The 18,404-nt window shown below is 33.9% G+C and overlaps 1 protein-coding gene across 29 annotated transcripts in view; it reads right to left on the bottom strand.

The window, feature by feature from the left end:
* Positions 1-18,404, bottom strand: part of NRXN1 (neurexin 1) — a 723,656-nt gene that overhangs the window by 634,786 nt on the left and 70,466 nt on the right. For 19 of the 29 annotated variants that reach the window (XM_084513032.1, XM_084513021.1, XM_084513050.1 and 16 more), the window contains exons 3-4: positions 13,864-13,881; positions 9,043-9,072 (exon numbers count right to left, since the gene is read on the bottom strand). The exons of 5 other annotated variants lie outside the window; for them this stretch is intronic. In XM_084513032.1, coding sequence (XP_084369158.1) covers positions 9,043-9,072; positions 13,864-13,881 — 48 coding nt within the window. The remainder of the gene's footprint in view (positions 1-9,042; positions 9,073-13,863; positions 13,882-18,404) is intronic. 5 more of the 29 variants (XM_084513051.1, XM_084513046.1, XM_084513047.1 and 2 more) reach the window with 1 other exon arrangement.

The raw sequence follows: 18,404 nt of genomic DNA, 5'->3' as shown, positions 1-18,404 counted from the left end.
AATCACAAGGATAGTCATTTAAGAAAATTGTATCTCATATGCTTGCAAAATTAGTTTACAACGGTGATTTGACTGTAACTGAGCTTGATGATTTTCTGAAGATTCCTTAAGGACTAGTGCAAATACTAAGTATAGTACCTTATAATCCCAAATTCTTAAGCAAAGTCATTAACTGAAAATACCAAAGGACCAGCTCCTTGTATTACTAGCAAAATGTCTGCAATGCCCTTTTGAGAGGGAAAATGCTTATCTGGCACCTTTGCGATATAATCCAAGTTCTTCCTAATACAGATATTCAGGGTCAATGAACAGGTAAATCAGGCATATTATTTATAATTTTTAATCCTAGAAAGGTGTTGCTAACAAGTCAGAATGGGCTTATATAATTACCAGTATAGCCTGTCAGAAATCATTCTGCTATGGTTTCCAGTTCCAATTCAGAAGCACGTTAATGGTCACAGGAGGAAATTTAATCTTTCTCTTTGGTTGTATACTCCTTCTGACAATGGGCTAACAATAGCTTGTGGTATTAAACACAGGCCAAATGAATGGGTAAGTATGGGCAATTACAATAAAAATTTACTGGCCTATACTCACTTACTGATAAATTTTGCTTTCTCAGTAGCCTATTCTCTGTCTAAATACATAAAGACAGATGAAAGGGTTTAGACCCAGCATATTTTATTTCCTCACCATTCCTTTTCTGCCTGAAATCATACCTCACCCCCAATCCCCCGTACCAATATAAAGAGCCTAGTCAAGTCAATACTATAATGCCAACATCACAGTTATCTGAGGTTGCCTCTCTACAGCATTAGGAGGTACCAGTGAGTCAGTCCAGACTTTTCCCTTTCTTAGGAATAAAGGTCTACTTTAAGCAGGCAACAAGATGTACTGGAATCTCTAAATCACATTAACAAGTTACAAAAACAGACTTTAAATGGTGTGTGTGTACTCATCATAAAATTAGTGTGGGTATCAACAGCAAACAAATATAGCTGATGTTACTTCTTTCAGTAGAGTAAATGATTCCAGTAAAGAGATTTAATTGCTTTTCTTTCCTCCTATGCCTGAAAGAAAAAGATATTTTGATATCAGGTTAGTATGTATGAAAATCATTAAAAGAATGATGAAAGTGCCACTTTGTAGCAAATTCCATGGTCCATTGTCCAGGCTCAATTCCTATGAAAGTTTTCTCCTTTGTGCTCCTGAATTTCCCAGTTCACTGCTCAGTTTCAATGTTCTACTGATACTTAATTGTTCTGGGTGGTCCCTGAAGTGAAGTTAGAAAGTTACCTTCAAGCAATTAAGAATGACAGGGTTTTGGAAGGTTTGGAGTATCAGGAAAGACATATATCAGTGCAAATTATGTTGGTTAATTAAAAGATTTTAAAGGAGACTGGATAATTCAAATTTTCTTTTGTTTCTAAGTAGCTTGGCATACTATTACTGCCATAGAAATATAAAGCACCATAGAGTTAAGAGAGTGTGTTAAAAGTCTTGTGCACAGCACTGTTACTTCACAGGAACAATTAACTCTGATGAGACTCTTTATGTATCTTTTTCAACTCTTTTATGGGGAGTCATTCTCAGTGGAAAGATATTGTTATGATGTACATTTAGAGAGAATAGTCCATATTTTCACTTACATTACTACAGTTCCATGGAATTCTTAAACCTTCTTAATTCTCATTAAATTTAGCTTTTTTTTAGAGATTGTCATAGTTTTCTACTAAATTTAGTAGGTATAGATGTAGACAAATCATAGCCATTTTTGAAAATTCTTCTGCTCAGGGCTCTGGCCTCTTTCTCCTGGTGAAACTGGTGAAACTCCACTGAGTGTGATTCTAACCAGATTAAATTCAATTGAGACTCCTACTGTAGGTGAGATGTACTATCTCCAATTGCTTTTTGGTTTTCACTAAAATAATAGAAATTAGAATCTGTTTGGCTTAATTTGTATAGCTGTTATTTGACTCAGCCAATGACTGAGTTTATTCCCATAGTGCAACCTAGAATGAAGCTGTAATCCTTAGTGTTACTCTAAAGATGCATTTGGCTCCATAATGCTGTTAGATATTCAATAAAGGTATAAAGAAGTAGGTTCCAGGGTATGCTACAGAATACCAAGGAATCTTGGATACAACTTGGATACAACTCTGAAATCTCTATATCATTGGAGACACATATGAAATTTGTATCAAACACCCATGGAATTTGTGTGACAAGATACAGACTGCTGCAGCTTTTAATTCTTATTTGCTAGTGTAACAGATAAATATCGCTTAAAAAAAAAATTAAAAAAAAATGCTTCCTTTAGCAAGAAATGCCTAGTTTTCCTATTGCATCATTGCTTACCTGCTTGAAAATACTGAAAAAGATTTTTATTTTTTTTAACCGTACAGAGTAACAGTTTGCTGTCTCATCTTCAGTAAATCCCCACCTACTTTTTGGCCTGAAAGATTTATCTTTCATCTTGAAAGAGCTTTAATATTATTTTTAAAGGTTCTCTGACAACAGAGAATGTACCCAGAGATGGGTACATCTTCTCATGAAATCTATGCTCATAAATTGAACAGTGCTGAGGAAGCAGAAAATCTTTATTATCTTATACTACAATGTTTTCTGGACCCAGAAAAAAATCTACACTTTTGGAAATAAACCATTTTTCTTACATAAAATCCATTGTTTCACATTTATTGTCATTCCTCTGAATTCACAGAAGGCTTATGATATATATGTATATGAATGTAAATGATACCTGATAATTTTGAGTGACATTGGAATGGCTCAGAATATGGAACTATGGAAAGGTGCTAGAACTCATGGCATGGTTTGGACATTATCATGTGGTGACATAGCAGAAAAATGACTTTGTTAAAATAAATGTGTTCCTCTTTCTTCAAATAGTTTTCTTGATACCTACAGCAGGTCCTTACAATTTATCTTTATACTGCTGACCATGGATAAGCTATCTCAGATATAAATTTGGGCATATGCGTCTCAAGACAGAATTGTCTCTCATTCATATGTCTCATTTCTACTCCTGACATTGCTTATTTTCTTAAGCCACAGTCTTTAGACAGAAAACTTCTTACATAGTAATGTTCTGCTGCATTTTTCTCCCTATGGAACATTAGTTGATCACATTTCAACGTAAATGTGAATATGCAGCTCAAAATATAATATTCTACATTTGTGAAGTATCACACAGTGAAATGCAAGTCAATTATTTGTTTTAATGCATCACAACCTTTAAATACACAAATATTTCACCCTTCTCATTAAAATATTTGAAGTATAGTTCATTATGATATTGAAAGAATGTTTGAAGAAATTAACCATCAAAATGGACAGATAATATAAATATCTATTGGATCACATGTGTGTGGTTATAGGTGCATGCATTAAAATCAAGAAGTGAATTACAATACTTTTTGCAAACAACAGTCACTATTTAAATATATTTATGAAGATCTTTTAAGAAAAAAAAAAAAGGTCATGATAAAACAGGTATGATGTATAGTTACTGCTTTCTAAAATTCTTGTGTTGATCATTTTGTAAATTATATGAGACTGTCATTATGTTTGGGACCTGTTAAATATTTAATTGGACCTGAGGATAAATTTTTAAACATCATTGATCTGTTCTATTTTATCAGTAGAAAAAAAATATGAGATTGAGCTGAACAATATAGGTTATTCATGCTTCTAATAGAATATGACTTTGAAATAATCTCAGTTATCCAAGCTTAGCAATCTTATTCTGTCTAAATCCCGTAAATTATCTCACTTCAAATCTAGCAGTGAGCTTTTCAAATATGTTGCCCTCACCTAGGATATATTATGATGTGAAGAACAGAGAGTCAAGGAAGTCCTAAGTCCATGTTTTACTCTATCCAAGAAAAGACTTCAGAACACATGCAACTGAGTCCATGTCAACTGGGCAGCAAGAGAAAAATAATATGCCATGCTAGAGCTCAGTGCTGTACATTTACATGGCTTCTGAACTGTTGGTGGCTCAGGTCAAGAAAGGCTGGAGGATGCATGACTCTCAGACCCACTTTTGAACAGCACAGAGAAAAACAGATGAGGATAGGCTGCTCAACAATCCTATTAATTTCAGAGAGCACAAGAAGTCGAAACTGTCTTAGTTCTTTACAAACAATACAAATGAAAGTCATCATAACAAGGTGAACTAGTGGTGGTATGCATTCAGTTAATGAGTGAATTCCACTTAATATGATTTTAGAGGAGGTTTTAGGGTTGCATAAAACAAGCACTATACCATGATCTGTAAAAATTGCTTAGCTATAACTTATAATTTTAATACTCACAATTGTTCAAAGGTTTATTCATATTATTTTAATTTTTCACTGCCTTATTTTTCTATTTGTCAACTGCATTATGGGATGGATAATCAATAAAATTCTGCTCTTACATAGCCAGTTGAGTCATTTTGCTTTTACATATAATGTATGATAATTTGTGCAAATGCAAACGTCCCATTTTTGGCAAGGAAGTTGACAAAAATATTGACATTCCAAGGTCTTTCTTAAGCATGTATATGAAGTATACCAAATACCAACACATCAAAAGCCTGTAATCTAACACAATAAATTTCAGTTGCAATATCAATCCTTCAGTTGAAACATTTACTGCTCAGCGAGATATCATTTAATAGCTTGTTACGGACCTGAGTAACTCGCATACGATTTAAAACAACATATAATATCTAAAATAATAGAAGAAAATCTGAACACGATGTTTAGTTATAGAATAAGTGTATATAGTCAAAAAAAAAAAAAAGTGTATATAGTCAAAAGTAGGTTATTTGCATAGAAATAAACTATAGGTAAAAATATGTATAAGCTTAAGAGGATTGCAATAGAAAAAGGAAGCAATGCACATCACTTTATATTGTAGAATTATAAAACCCTTTCCTTGTATATCAAAAGAAAATGTAAAGGAAGAGAAGAACAGAACATATTGGGGAAAAAAATAAAGAAATTGAGCATTTTATGTTAGTTGCAAAGTAATCTTAGTTCTACCGCTATTCATCACAAAATCTGGGAGGTACTAAACTCTAGATGAGGTAAGGTCTGTATGTGGAAATGACAGTTTTATCAGACTACCTACAGAAGCTGGAGAAGGCAGAAAAAAATTTCTTTTGGCAAAATATTTGTTTGGGCTCAAATTCAAGGTTTTCTTTGAATTCCAACAATTGTTTTAAGTAGCATATTCAACCAGTTTAATAAAAAATGTGAATGTAATTTATAAGCATTGCCTTGTACATGTTTTTCCACCACACTAGCTGCAACAACTCTACTGCTGAATTTGTAACCAGGTAGGTAATTTCCAGAAAAACAAAACAAAACAAAACAAAAGCTCCTACATCTGAACAGATACAATGTTTATCAGAACTTAAATGAATGTCACTAAAACTAAAGTTTGTGGCTCTTCCTAGCATTAGGCACAGGCTATATAATGGGTCAGGTAAAATAGGTTTCATACAGCTCTAGAGTTATGAGGGAAACTCCTACATGTGTTCCTATTTTTGTACTGCTTTATGTCACCTGGTGCTGTACATAGATCAAGTTACATATCCTTAAGTACTGACAGATACCTCAACACAGTGACATCTCCCCAACTCCATTTCTTCCTTTCTATAAGGGGCAGCGACAGCTTTGTTAGTATTGACAATGCTTTAATAAAAACTTTGTCAGGAAATTACCTGGAGTATCTCAGGAGATATTTGCAACTAAATGGCAAACAGCAGGTGCATCCACTGAGATGGTACTGGATTTTGTACTGCTTGTCTGCCTCTCCTCTCCTCTCCTTCCGCTATCAACATCAGGACCCTGGCCTGTCCTTGAGGTATCTCATTCTGAAGTTACATTGATTTAAGAAATGGGTGGTGGTTCAGCCATTTACACACTTCCTAACAAATTATGTAGTAGATCTTTTTAAAGTTTTATTATTATTATTATTATTATTATTATTATTATTATTATTATTTATTCTTTGTTGTATAATCACTCAGAATCCTGTCATCTCTTTTGTAACTGACATTAGCTACCTCTTAAGGAACTGAAATTGTAATGAAAGATTGAAACAGATGTGAAAGAATTCAACCTAAAGCTCCCTTATTGTCCCTTCTTACCTTTCCAACAACCTCCTACTTAGTTATATAGTCATGTGTTATAAATGTGTGTTATCACAGCTGTTTCAAGGTCACATGCTTCAATAGTGGATATTAGTGTAGCTACTACAACAGAGTCATCAAAATGGGACCATTTTCCTTTCACTGAGGATATGATGTATATAGGTATGTAGGTATATAACCTCCTGATACAGAGGTTATAGGTAAACAGTGTTTGTATACATATAAACCCTATCCATCCATTTGAACAAACATACACCATTATATAAACAGAGGAAGTATTGTGATTATCAAAAAATAGTAATCAGGTGAAACTTAGTAAAAAAGTACAATGTGAAAAGTGTACTAGAATGATTAGATGACTGGTGAGTGATGTTTAAATTATGTCATATGGCATATCTTTAAATGTTAAATGTAACTAGTATATCCAAGGTCATTTTTTTATCAATATAATTATTAATCCTTTTACAACAAAGATATAAATGTCTAACTATTGCACAATAATTGTGGTGTTTTTGTTTTCTTGTGTTTTTTTGTTTGTTTGTTTGTTTGTTTGTTTGTTTTGTTTTGGCTAAAATCTGCTTTCCACATTAACCATCAATCATAATGTATTTTCATAATACTTATGTGCTTTCATCCTTTTATAAAATAAATAAATAAAAAAAGATCACTGTTGGACGTATTACATAATTTATTCCATGTATAGAATAAACTAGAAAGAAAAATCAATAATAACAAAAGTGATTGATAATGTTAAGGTTCCATTAAAGACTGTATTTATATGAATATAAAATGTCATTTTAAGGTAACTCCACCTAAGACATATACCATTATGGAACAAAGTAGCCATAATAAGCAATAAGGAAGTCACAGGTAAAAGGTACAGCTAAGAAAAACACAGGAAAGATCAACCAACAAACAAGACAATTCTGTAAGACAAAGAAATCAGTAGGCCATTTTTTATTCTACTTGCTGAACTTTTCCTAAACAATAAAATTTATAGGTCTAGAACACTCATAACCCTTTACATATTATCCTAGTGATAGTATGTAGTCACTCCAGAGAATCTCATATGAAGAAGAATGAGACACTAAAGGATTGTAATCACAGGCTTGCATCATATGCACCTTCTAGGTTTAGAAACACTGAATCAGCCAAGACAGCGAGGGACCTGGAAGTTTGTTTCTAGTTTAACTAGTTAGCAAAGTACTACTGATTTACATTACTTTCTAATTTATACCAAGAGTAGGCACAGCCTGACAAAGGCTTAGGATGAACAGAACCTTATAATTCATCTGTACCACAGATTTAATTACATTTAATGACCATCTACTTATCATAAGAATGTATGTATGTAATGTCTGTGAATTAGTATCCTTATAGCAAACCTGATTATTTATACAGGAAAAGTCTTGACCCTATGCACATGTTCCCTGCAGGAGTTAGAAAGTAAACATGGCTAATGTTTTTCACATAAGAAAAAAAAAAAAAATATTAAATATAACCCACATTTCTCTTTGGTGTTCCTTCTTCATCACTCCTTTGTCCACTTCTTGTCTTAGACAGACTCAAAGTGATTAATTTACAAAGAAAATCTCAGGGTAAAGTGATCAGCTGATAGCAGAGACTTGCTGAAAACAGTTCTATTCAGATTTAAAACTTACATCAGGTTGCGGACGGATTATCTCCAGAGAGTTGCTGTTGAACACCATCAAGTTTTTTTTTTGTTGTTTGTTTTTTTTTTTTTTTTTTTTATTATTTTATTTTTTGAGAACAGAAAAATGCATACCTCAAAAAGTGGTTGTTATTTCATCCTGAATGCTTTCTGTAACTGTAGTCTCCTTTATCACTGCTACATCTCTACATCTCTCACAAAACCAGGACACGAACTTTAAATAAGTCAGCCTATACTTTAGGTTCTCCTTACCTCAATATCCATGAATTATTTACTTAAAAAATATACCTACCTCATGTTACCAGTACAAAAAGATTTACATTTATTAGCATTACTTAAACATACATTAAGAATACTGATGGCATTAAAAAATAAAGAAAATCATGTAATACCTTTACTTTTACCTATGGATTTGGTGAAATGGTTCCATGAAGAAAGCATTTCCAGACAAAAAGAGAATAAGAAGAGGAGAGAAACAACAGTAAGAGTCATGAGTTTTATGTAAATGCAATAATATCAAAACATGAAACGAGACAAAGTATAAGTGTCTGTAGACAAATGGAGATGCAATCAATGTCATATTAGGGATATAGTTTATTTTTTTTTCCAATCATGTACATGCAGCGAAACATAGAAATAACTCATGCTTTGATAAAAAGGAGTGATACAATATTAACATGGACAATGGGTTAGGAGAAGAAAAACACTGATTTCTTTAGGTGGCAAAATTGTACTGTTAGCATTCCAAAAGCTAGGAGCAGGTGCTTTCTGCACGTTTCCAATCAGCCATGCATTAATGTAAATGTACTCTTCAATGCGTACAATGTGACAAGCTCAGTATCTTCTTTCAGGAACTATCTGAGGAATGCTCTTGCGCTTCATTTATCTTTCATATAATCACCCATAATTGCGTTTTCTGATAAATACATGAAATTTTCTAAAACACCTTCTTATTTCTCTCACCTCTTTTCAGTTATTATATTGCGAGAGGGGGAGTTGAGGAGGCAGGAAGGACAAAAGCTTACGGAGCAAACAAAAGAAAAAAATAAGGAAGGATGTGACTAAAACCACATGTTTAACATGTTTATTTGCAGCCAAAGACAGCTTTCAAGCATTTGCCCATCATTTGCAGTGATGGTTTCAAAGCAGCTACAGAACAAGAAGAAACAATGAAAGCAGAGTGGAAAAGGAACAGAGCCCATACCTTGGTCGCCCATCATCAGGTGCGCCAGACCTTGAAGGAAAACAAGAGCACAGTCAGCAATGAACAAGGGAGCATGGGAAGGTGGTGTTGTCACAGTGACAAAAATGTTTTGTGACAGGCATCTGTTTCCTATGAGATGTCTGTATCACAGACGGAAATCAAAGAGCATTTTTCAGCCACTGGTTGGAATGCTTTGGGCTAAGAGTCATAGAACTGCAATTCAAACACTGGGTAGTGTTTTGTTGTGCATTTCTTCTGTGCAGTAGTTGGGAAGCCAGAAAATAATAGAATGCTTTCAAATCCAACCAATTCCTTTAATATTCCATCTGTCTTTATTCTATTTTGATTACACCGCTTTGAATACTTGGCTGGGAGGACTTCCTGTCCTCTAGTTGCGCAATTATGTTAAAAACCTGGAGAAGTGTAAACCTGAAAAATGGGCTGGGTCTGATCTTTTTCCCCTCATAAAAATGAGCATTTCAGGTAATTAAACAAAATTTCTTTATCACATTGAAATGATAATGCAAGGGATGTCTCCTTATTTGTGTGAAAAGCGAGAGTAGAATGAATATATTCCAGAGGAGGCAAATTATTATATAGGCAATATAAAATACAAAGCCATAAAGTAAATTTATGTGACAATTTAAGACTACCTCATAAATTCCTGAGAAATAGATTTTGCTTTATATTTGTGTTTTGAGATCAAATCCAATCATACCAGTATAGGTTTAGTGACATTTCAAAATGGATGTTCATAACAGTAATCACTCAACCAGGAACAAATTTAGTTAAACTTTAACCAAAAATATTCAGCTTTTTTTTTTTTTTTTTTAATTGCACAATAATAAAATGATACTTTTACTGAGAATAATGTGTTGTAGAGAGAACATTTTTGTAGAAATAAGATTTTTCACATTTTACATCTGGTTTAACAGGTTTATTCTTCTTAGCTGTTTTAGGATCCATTTTAGAAGTTCTTAATTGCTTGTGTTAAATGTGCTTCTCTTCTCCAACAACTATAAAAAATGATGCATTATTTTCTTATTTGCAATTAATTAAAGATAATTCACACAAAGAAGGTGTGCAATAAAATATCTTGCTCTTTATTGGAAAGCAGACTTCCTAGAGAGTTCCTGTGATTTCTAATTCACAAAGAAAATTAGGTGCACAAATGACTCATAGTACTTGGGGGTAGTACAAAGAAGATTCTCCTGGCTGCAATCAGTCTTAAAGGATTCATATCTCATCAGTTCAAAATCTCAAGTGTTGTTTCATAGTCTAACAATGGTTTTACCGAGTTAGAGTTTTTTAATGTCACCCTTCCTGGATGATAGTTAAACTGAAAGGTCTGGTGTGCCCTATCTCTTGAACAATAGATTCAGTTTCCAAAGACAGTGCACTGCAGCTGTCAGGATGATCTGAGGCTTAAACCAGTGATGGGAGCTAAACAGAGTGAGAGCTAAGTGTGATGCTGAAGGGATGCCTACATAAGCATTACTTGGAAAGTATCACACAGCTGTTCTGTTCTGCACAATATTAGTTAATAGAAATGTGTCCACACGTGTCTGCAACTGAGACACACACTGAAAATACAAACCATAAAGACCCACAGTCCAACTTTATTCTTTCAGTGCTGCACATCACAGCTTGGTCCGTTGATGCATGACCTTCTGGAAATAATAGTCTCTTCACCTTGTTATTTAATTTGTCTATTGGCACAAAACTTTTTTGTACAGATAACTATAATAAAAATTTTCAGACATTTGACTTGGCCTTAACTGTAGTCAAGAAAGGGAAAGTGAAACTAGTTGAATGTTAGAACATCGCTTTCTTTATCAAAATTGTATAAATTAGATTCAGATACTGTATTTTTGTGAGCTCTTTCAGCTCTTAGAAGGTGTGACAGAAATCACTGTCATGTCTCCTAGGGGAAGACAAAGAGGGTAATCTCTTCCTAGCTTGCATTTAAATATAACTTTTATAGTTATAAGGACTTAATTGAAAAGACTAGCTTCTGGAGATTGTCACTGCCTGATATCTACACTTTTTAGCAATATGATATGTGAGCTTGGTCAGTTGTAAATACATGATTCTTATACAATTTGAAAAACATAAATGGCAATTTATTTATTTTTTTAAAGCCTCTTGAAAACATAGAAAGCACTTGAATTTTAAGAGCCAAATGAATGTAAAAAAAAAAAAAAAAAAAAGACACTGCTCAAAGCAAACATCCATCAATTAAAAAATTTAGTACTAGCTCTCAAGACACTGCATTTTGCTTTACACTGTATGTTACTTATTTGTGAAGGAGTAAAGTTACTCATACTTACTTGTAAAGTGAGCATAACAATACTTACCTTACTTTATATTTTTGCAATCTGTGGATGAAGGCTACGGAAGTGTGAAGAATTGCTATTACTGTACCTGTACAATCCACAGAGGGCTTGAAAATGATACAAATAAATCTACCATGACAACAACCACTGCTAGATTTCCAATATGATTTTGTGCTTATAATAGAGAAAACCACAATGGATAGTTATAGAAAGATCTAGCCTTAATGAGCCACATATAGGTATGCTATACATTAAAAGTATTCATTTGTGCACCGTTACTTCATAAGCAGAATGATAAAAGTCTTTTCTTTGTGAATTAGGAATTCAAGATTTAGTAGGAATACCTCTTGTATGCATGTATGATCCATTCCATTTTTATACTGAATTTGGCACCAAAAGGTCAAAGTTAAGGGGCACGGGGGAAAACAGCATGAAGATAGTCTATTTTCATAACCTTGTGTTTAAGTTCCATGCAGAGCACAGGCCAAAGAAAAATTTAAACATGGTAAACTTGAGGTGAACATATGCAACCCTAGCACAATTTTAGTAATATGAATAAAATGTATCTTTTTCACACCAGCAAATTTATGAATATTAAATCCTTTTATTTTCTTATGTAGCCTAATTCAGGGAGATGCACAGATTTCACAGAATTCAAAGATGAAAAGTGATAGCTCACTTTCCCAGTTCTGCTTTGGATACACATTCCATGGTTCCACTCTTTAGATATGCATCTTTTGCAAATTTAATGCATGCATTAGTATCTAGACCTGTGTTGGAATACATTTAAAGGAGCAGTTTTAAGAATTAGATTCAGGTAACTTCTGGATTAACTATTATCCAGGGTTTATCTTGTACTGCTGTACATAAATGAATATGTGAAATTAAATTTAACTTCCTTATCTAGTTGTACTGATCCTAATTCACATTTGAGTCTCATGTTGACACCATTAAGAATTTCATGCATATGTCAAATGTAAAATTAAGTACTTATTTCTATGCTTTTATGTTTCTAAGTTAGAATTCCTATCCCAATATTGTTGAATATATTTTAATTTCACAATGAAGAGAAAATTGTACAGATACATAAGTGCTTGATAGTGCACAATTAAAGCACTGTAACAGTTTAAATTTTCTCTCTCCTTCTCCATGTATTTAAATAAAATTGCACATCATGTATGTACTAAATCTCACTTTGTCTTTGAATACAGTTGCATAGAGAAATACAGTACTTATACTTCCAGTTGTTTCAAGAAAATTGCCAGTGAACAGCCAGGCAGTGGCCCACAGTGCCTTGAATCCTGAATAAACTCAGGCCCCACAGTGTCTCACTGCAGGACCCTAGGTCAAAGACATATCAGGGCAGTCACTTTGCATATGTGTTAGCTTACAAAGTTCTTCATTAGGAAAAAAAAAAAAATGTTTAAACTATCCAAATAAATAAACAAATAGAAATTATTACACAGTTTAAATACATCAAACCATTTTTGAAATAGTTGTTTATACAGTTTGCAAAGACACTGCCCAGAGCAGATTTTTAAAGTGCTTGTACTTTAAACAGCACCTGCACCTTTTGGCTTATATGCAAAATTGATTCCTAGCAAAAACTGATCTCTGTGCCATCACAACCATGAAATATAGTCACTCAGACATTTTACCAGCCAATAGACATACTTACCAATATTCAGGCTAGTTGATGTTGTGTTTTAGTTTCCACTGCCCTGTGACATACTGTCTTAAAGGACCTTGCTTACATACCAACATTATTATTAAAATCACATGCCTCTTCTTGTACAAATTCCAAAAGGCAGAGTGCATTATGTTGAAAAGTTAGACAGATAAACTTTTTTCCTAAAACTTTGTGCTGTAAAGGAGAATACAATAAGCAAGACTAAGGAGAAAAGCACTTTCCATTTTCCTAAACTATAGGTATTTAACATGCATTATATTCTCACATGGAGGATTCGTGTTCCACACTGAATAAAAGTATATTTTCTTGAAGCATTTTTCATACAGAACTTGAGAAAAAATTGTAATTTCTTCATCACTCCTGAATGACTTCAAAGAGTGGTATCAGTCATATGAGGTTGATATCAGGCATCCCAGGTTGGATAGGACTTTGAGCAGCCTGGTTTAGTGGAAGGTATCCCTGCCCATGGCATGGGGGTTGGAATTAGATGATCTTTAAGGTCCCTTCCAATCCAAACCATTCTATGATTCTACGCATAAAAATCCCATCATTTCAGTGGAGATATTACATAAATATGTCCAATATTAAAATGAGTCTTTGCTTGTGTTCTGTATGGAAAAATAAATCACGCTTATTTAAAAATCTTGTATACCTTTATGGATTAAAAAATGCAACTTACCGTACTGAATGTTATGTGTACTTTTATAACATTTAGCATAAGGGGAAAAAAAAAAACAACCCACTAAACAAAAAGGAAAAAGAAGAGCTTAGGAAAATAAGGTAGAAAGCACCCACCTTCTACATAGTTGTCTTCTGTAAGCACATAACAGGGAAGGAGAGAAAAGGAAAACATTCATTAAGCAGCATGCAGACTGGAACTTGCCATTGCATGTCTTCATCATGCAAGGCATCAAACACAACATGCAAGTGCTCCATTGCTACAATCCAGAAGGAAAAACAAAAGCACCAGGGAAGCAGTGTTTCCCCTATTTAACAACCTTTATGTGATATAAAATAAAACAATGCTCTTTCCAAAGTGCCAATTTTTTACAGGATTTATTGCAGCTCCTTGCAAGTTCAGTAATTATTATTCATTAATCAGTGGATCATCTTGCAAGGTGTTTATAGCTACATATTTTAAAACCATCAGTCATTTCTGATAGAGATTCTAAGATCATTTGCTTCTACTTTCCCATTCTGAATTTCCCTTAATGACCTGTATGAAGTAGATGATTTTAAACAGATAGAACAAGATAACAAGATATACAATACGATGTGAAGATGTTACAGCAGGTAGTGTGGCTGATCCTGTACTACTAGGTCAATGGGTCACATCTAGGAATCCAGTGTGCAATAACTGCCACTTTAACCATTTGGCCTTACACGGAGTTGTACATAGAATCAGGTCCTACAACATTTGTCAGCATCAGAAACATACACATCTTAAAAAATCAGTAAGATCACTGCCTGTTACAAAGCTAGCAAAGGGCACAGCAACCTCAGACATGGGCTTTGCCCCCAAACGAGATCAGAGGATATTTTACCTAAGTAAAAGCTGCAATAATTTGGCCTCCTATCCCCAACTGCATGTCAATAGGTGGCACGGGAAAGAAATTTCCCCTAAAGCTGACACAGTAAGAAGGGACTAGGAATTGAGCCTCAGCTAGTAAAGTGGACAGAATTCAAAGTTAAGAAGCAGGCTCAATATCCTAGTATTCATGCTAGTGTCTGTACTCCACAACTCCTTCACTAAGTAGATGATTTTGAGGGAGTACATCTTTGTTGCCCATTACAATTTTGACTGAGGAGAGGATGGTAGTGAGTACAAAGAGATCCCAGGGGAGAGAGAAAAAGAAAGGAAAAAAAATAAAAAAAAGAAAGGAAAAACAACATAGAAGTCAAGGAGATGGATGGTGCAAAAACAACAAAGAAATGGGGAAATGGGGAAACTCCAAATTCCTTCATTTAGTTTTCAGTGCTGCAGTATATTGTAATATCAATACTGCAATAACATTCTGTTGGACATATTTTATTCAAATTACTATTACTTAAAATCAGTGCATGAACATGCTAAAAGGCTCATGATGTTGAAGTCAAGCAGAGAGTTCTGAACACAATGAAACAGGCAGCACCAGATGCTTAAACTCACCTAGTTAGAACGTTTAGTATATTTTGTTTTATATGATGGGTATATTCTTAGCACTGATTAGCATGTCTTTGTTGATGGCTCTGGCACCAGAAAGATTTACACTAGCTGAGTAGCTTCCCGTAAATGTCTGATTGATTAAACTTTTAACTGATACTATATTAAATTGTCAAAACATTTCAAATTAAAGAAAATTAAAAGTGCTGAATTCCTGCTCTGTGAATAATACCATGTAGATATAGCCAAATCCCTACATGCTAGGAAACAACAATGAAAATTCATTCCTCCTCATGTTGTTGTCAGGATAAATCACACATTTTTTAACAGATCTGCAATCTAAGAAAATATTTTGTTAGGCTTCTTTACGGTACTTTCCAAGGTTGTTTTTGTTTGTTTGTTTGTTTGTTTGTTTTTGTGTGTGTTTTGTTTTGCTCTTTTTTTATGTTAGGTTAGAACTTGACATTATTTATTGAAGGTATTTCATTGTGCTGTCCTATATCGCTGTCCTACATCCTGTCGCGTATCGCTTACAGTCTGCCTTACTTTCCTGATTCTCCTTTTCCTGGCATGGCCTATCATTCTAAGTAGAGATGAGGAAGTCAGAAGACCCAAATTCTAACTTTGGCTTTTTTTTTTTCACTTTGCTTCCTCGAGCCATTCTTAAAAAAAAAAAAAAAAAAAAAGTAATAAAAAAAAAAACTCTTTGAAAGCAATGTACGCGATCAATGTTATAAGTATGCATTTTAGAGGAAGCAAAATTTCCTCAGTGATTCATGAATTTAAATCAAGAGTACCTGTACTTACGTCATTAGAGTTGCACTGGTGTAAACTTTACATAACTGGAAGCAAGTAGTAATGTTACTCATTCCCATTATTTTTGATGATTTAGCCACCCGCAGTTTATCCATGTCCACATACATCCAGCCTGGAGGGCCTTATTCTCTACTGAGCAACTCTGTTGGCATTGGTGGAAACAAAGGCTTTGATACAAGACACGCCATGTCCTCATTGTCACAAGCATTCACACAGGAGGGCTCTTAGCCTTTTCTGCACCAACAGATCCTACCAATGATCTCCAATGCACAGCCCAGGTATGAGGTGAGAGGCTAAAAGAGATTGCCAATGCAACAGTAGAGATGCAGAACGGCCTTAAGGCCTCCATCAGCCACCAGTCAACTAGCCAGACAGGTAACTTTCTCATCACTGTTTTGATTTCTACTAGACATGAAAAATCCTGTTTTCATGTTGCATTCAGCTAGATGAAGAGCTAGAGAGGAATTTATCCACTGCAAATACTTATTTCCTAGACCGCCCCCCCTCCCCTCTGCCAAAAACAATCCTAAATTGCACTGCTAATCTCTGTGTTTGTAACTTAATTTCTTTGGCCAAATTCTGCTCACAGCTCTACTGGTGTATTCTGTTGACTTCACATATTTAGCCAAATATTCAGTTCACTTATATCTGTCATGACACTATTGAAATCAGTAGAACTTACACTTACACAGGCTGTGAATCTGGCCATTATCTTTGGATGAGTTGTCCCAGGCTGTCCCTACTGAGCTGAGAGCAGAATCTACTCCATATATTTTTTTGCAACAAAAGCCCAATGCAATCCAATTATGTTAGCCTATTACCCTGATTCAGTGATGTGAACCATGTTTTTACAGGATGCTTTTATTAATTCAAGAATCATTTTAACATTTGGTGATGCTTCATGGAATTCTTGATTCTTTTACAAAATAACTGACTGCTCATATGTTTTGTTTTTCCTGCTATTACAATTTTATTCTCCTAAAATATTTATACCTTATCCACACACAGAGCACAATATTTGTCCTGACAATTATAAAAGAGCAGTATGCTCATGATAAACAGATGAAAAATATATGTTAGTATTATGAAATTACAAAAATATCATTCTAGAAATAACATAATAAAGATAGCATATTAGAAATGGCATTTTTAAAGCATTTTTTTTCCTTATCTGAATTACAGTTCAATAACATTTGACAACAATTAATTATACCACAGACACAGTCTATGAAATTTCATAAGATACTCAATAGCAGGAATAGTGAGGAAGTAGCCTGAAATAAAGCTTAACTTTTGCAGGTGTCTTGCAATAAAAATGGTTGCTAGAAATTTAAGACGTGATACTATCAGTTTGTTTTCCCAAAGAACAATTCCCAGATATGCTTCTCCATAAATTCATTTACTTAAAAATATCATACAGGAAAATGTCATTTCAAGAGGCAGCTTTTTCTACAGGACTGCACCCAGGATCTCTTGAATTGTATGATTTAGTCAGTTTCTCAAATTGTTAGATAAATTGTATTACTTAAAACCTGGTTCAAAATAAATACTTGGAAAGGATATGAAAATTGAACTATGTTATAAAAATAGGAAATTTCAATAATGATGAACAAAAGCAATACATTGAAAAGCCATGGCTAATAGTGCTGCTTTTCTCAAATGCTTAATATCTGACAAATTCCATTCAGATTACTTACATACTTTTTTTTTTTTTTTTGAAGAAAAGAAAAAGCAACTGTAAATATTGATTGTGTTTATTGACTATAATAATGATTAATTCAAAATGTATTACAAAGACATCTAGTAGAGAACTTGGATTCCGTTGTAGCCTTCTACTTGACTATCGATTAAATAGGGGAGGATCATTTCCTATAGCTGGGATTTATGGAACCAAATTTGGAATCCATCCACAAAATTTTCAAATCTAACTGAATCTAAGGGAAAAGGCCCAGTAGTTTCTGTGTTTCTGTGAGAGAATGTCTCCGTTAGGTCTGAAGTCAATGGACTTGCCCAGACTCCACACAGCTTTGGGTACACCCACTCAGGGTACCTTCCAGTGCAGTGGGTAGAAATATAATAGGGACTATATTTTTTATATTTATTTATTTATTTATTTATTTATTTATTTATTTTGGTGGAAGAGGGAAATTTCAGAGTAAAAGGAATTTAATTCTGTTCTAGCTCCACTTTCTATCTACATCTCTGTGAAGATCCCTTCTTTTGGGGAGTGTACTCTGTACTAAACTTAGGTAAAAGGTCTGATATAATGAGCACAGATAACCCATGTTCACCAAAAATGAGGAAGAGTCTAAATCTGAGGATCATCAGGGAAAATTAGAAACTTCTGCCAGTTTTGTAAAAGACAAAGACATTAGCT

The sequence above is a fragment of the Aythya ferina genome, assembly GCF_964211825.1.
Source record: "Aythya ferina genome assembly, chromosome: 3".
Lineage (NCBI taxonomy): Eukaryota > Metazoa > Chordata > Aves > Anseriformes > Anatidae > Aythya > Aythya ferina.
The sequence above is the reverse complement of the archived record's forward strand: the minus strand, read 5'-3'. Positions and strand labels throughout refer to the sequence as shown.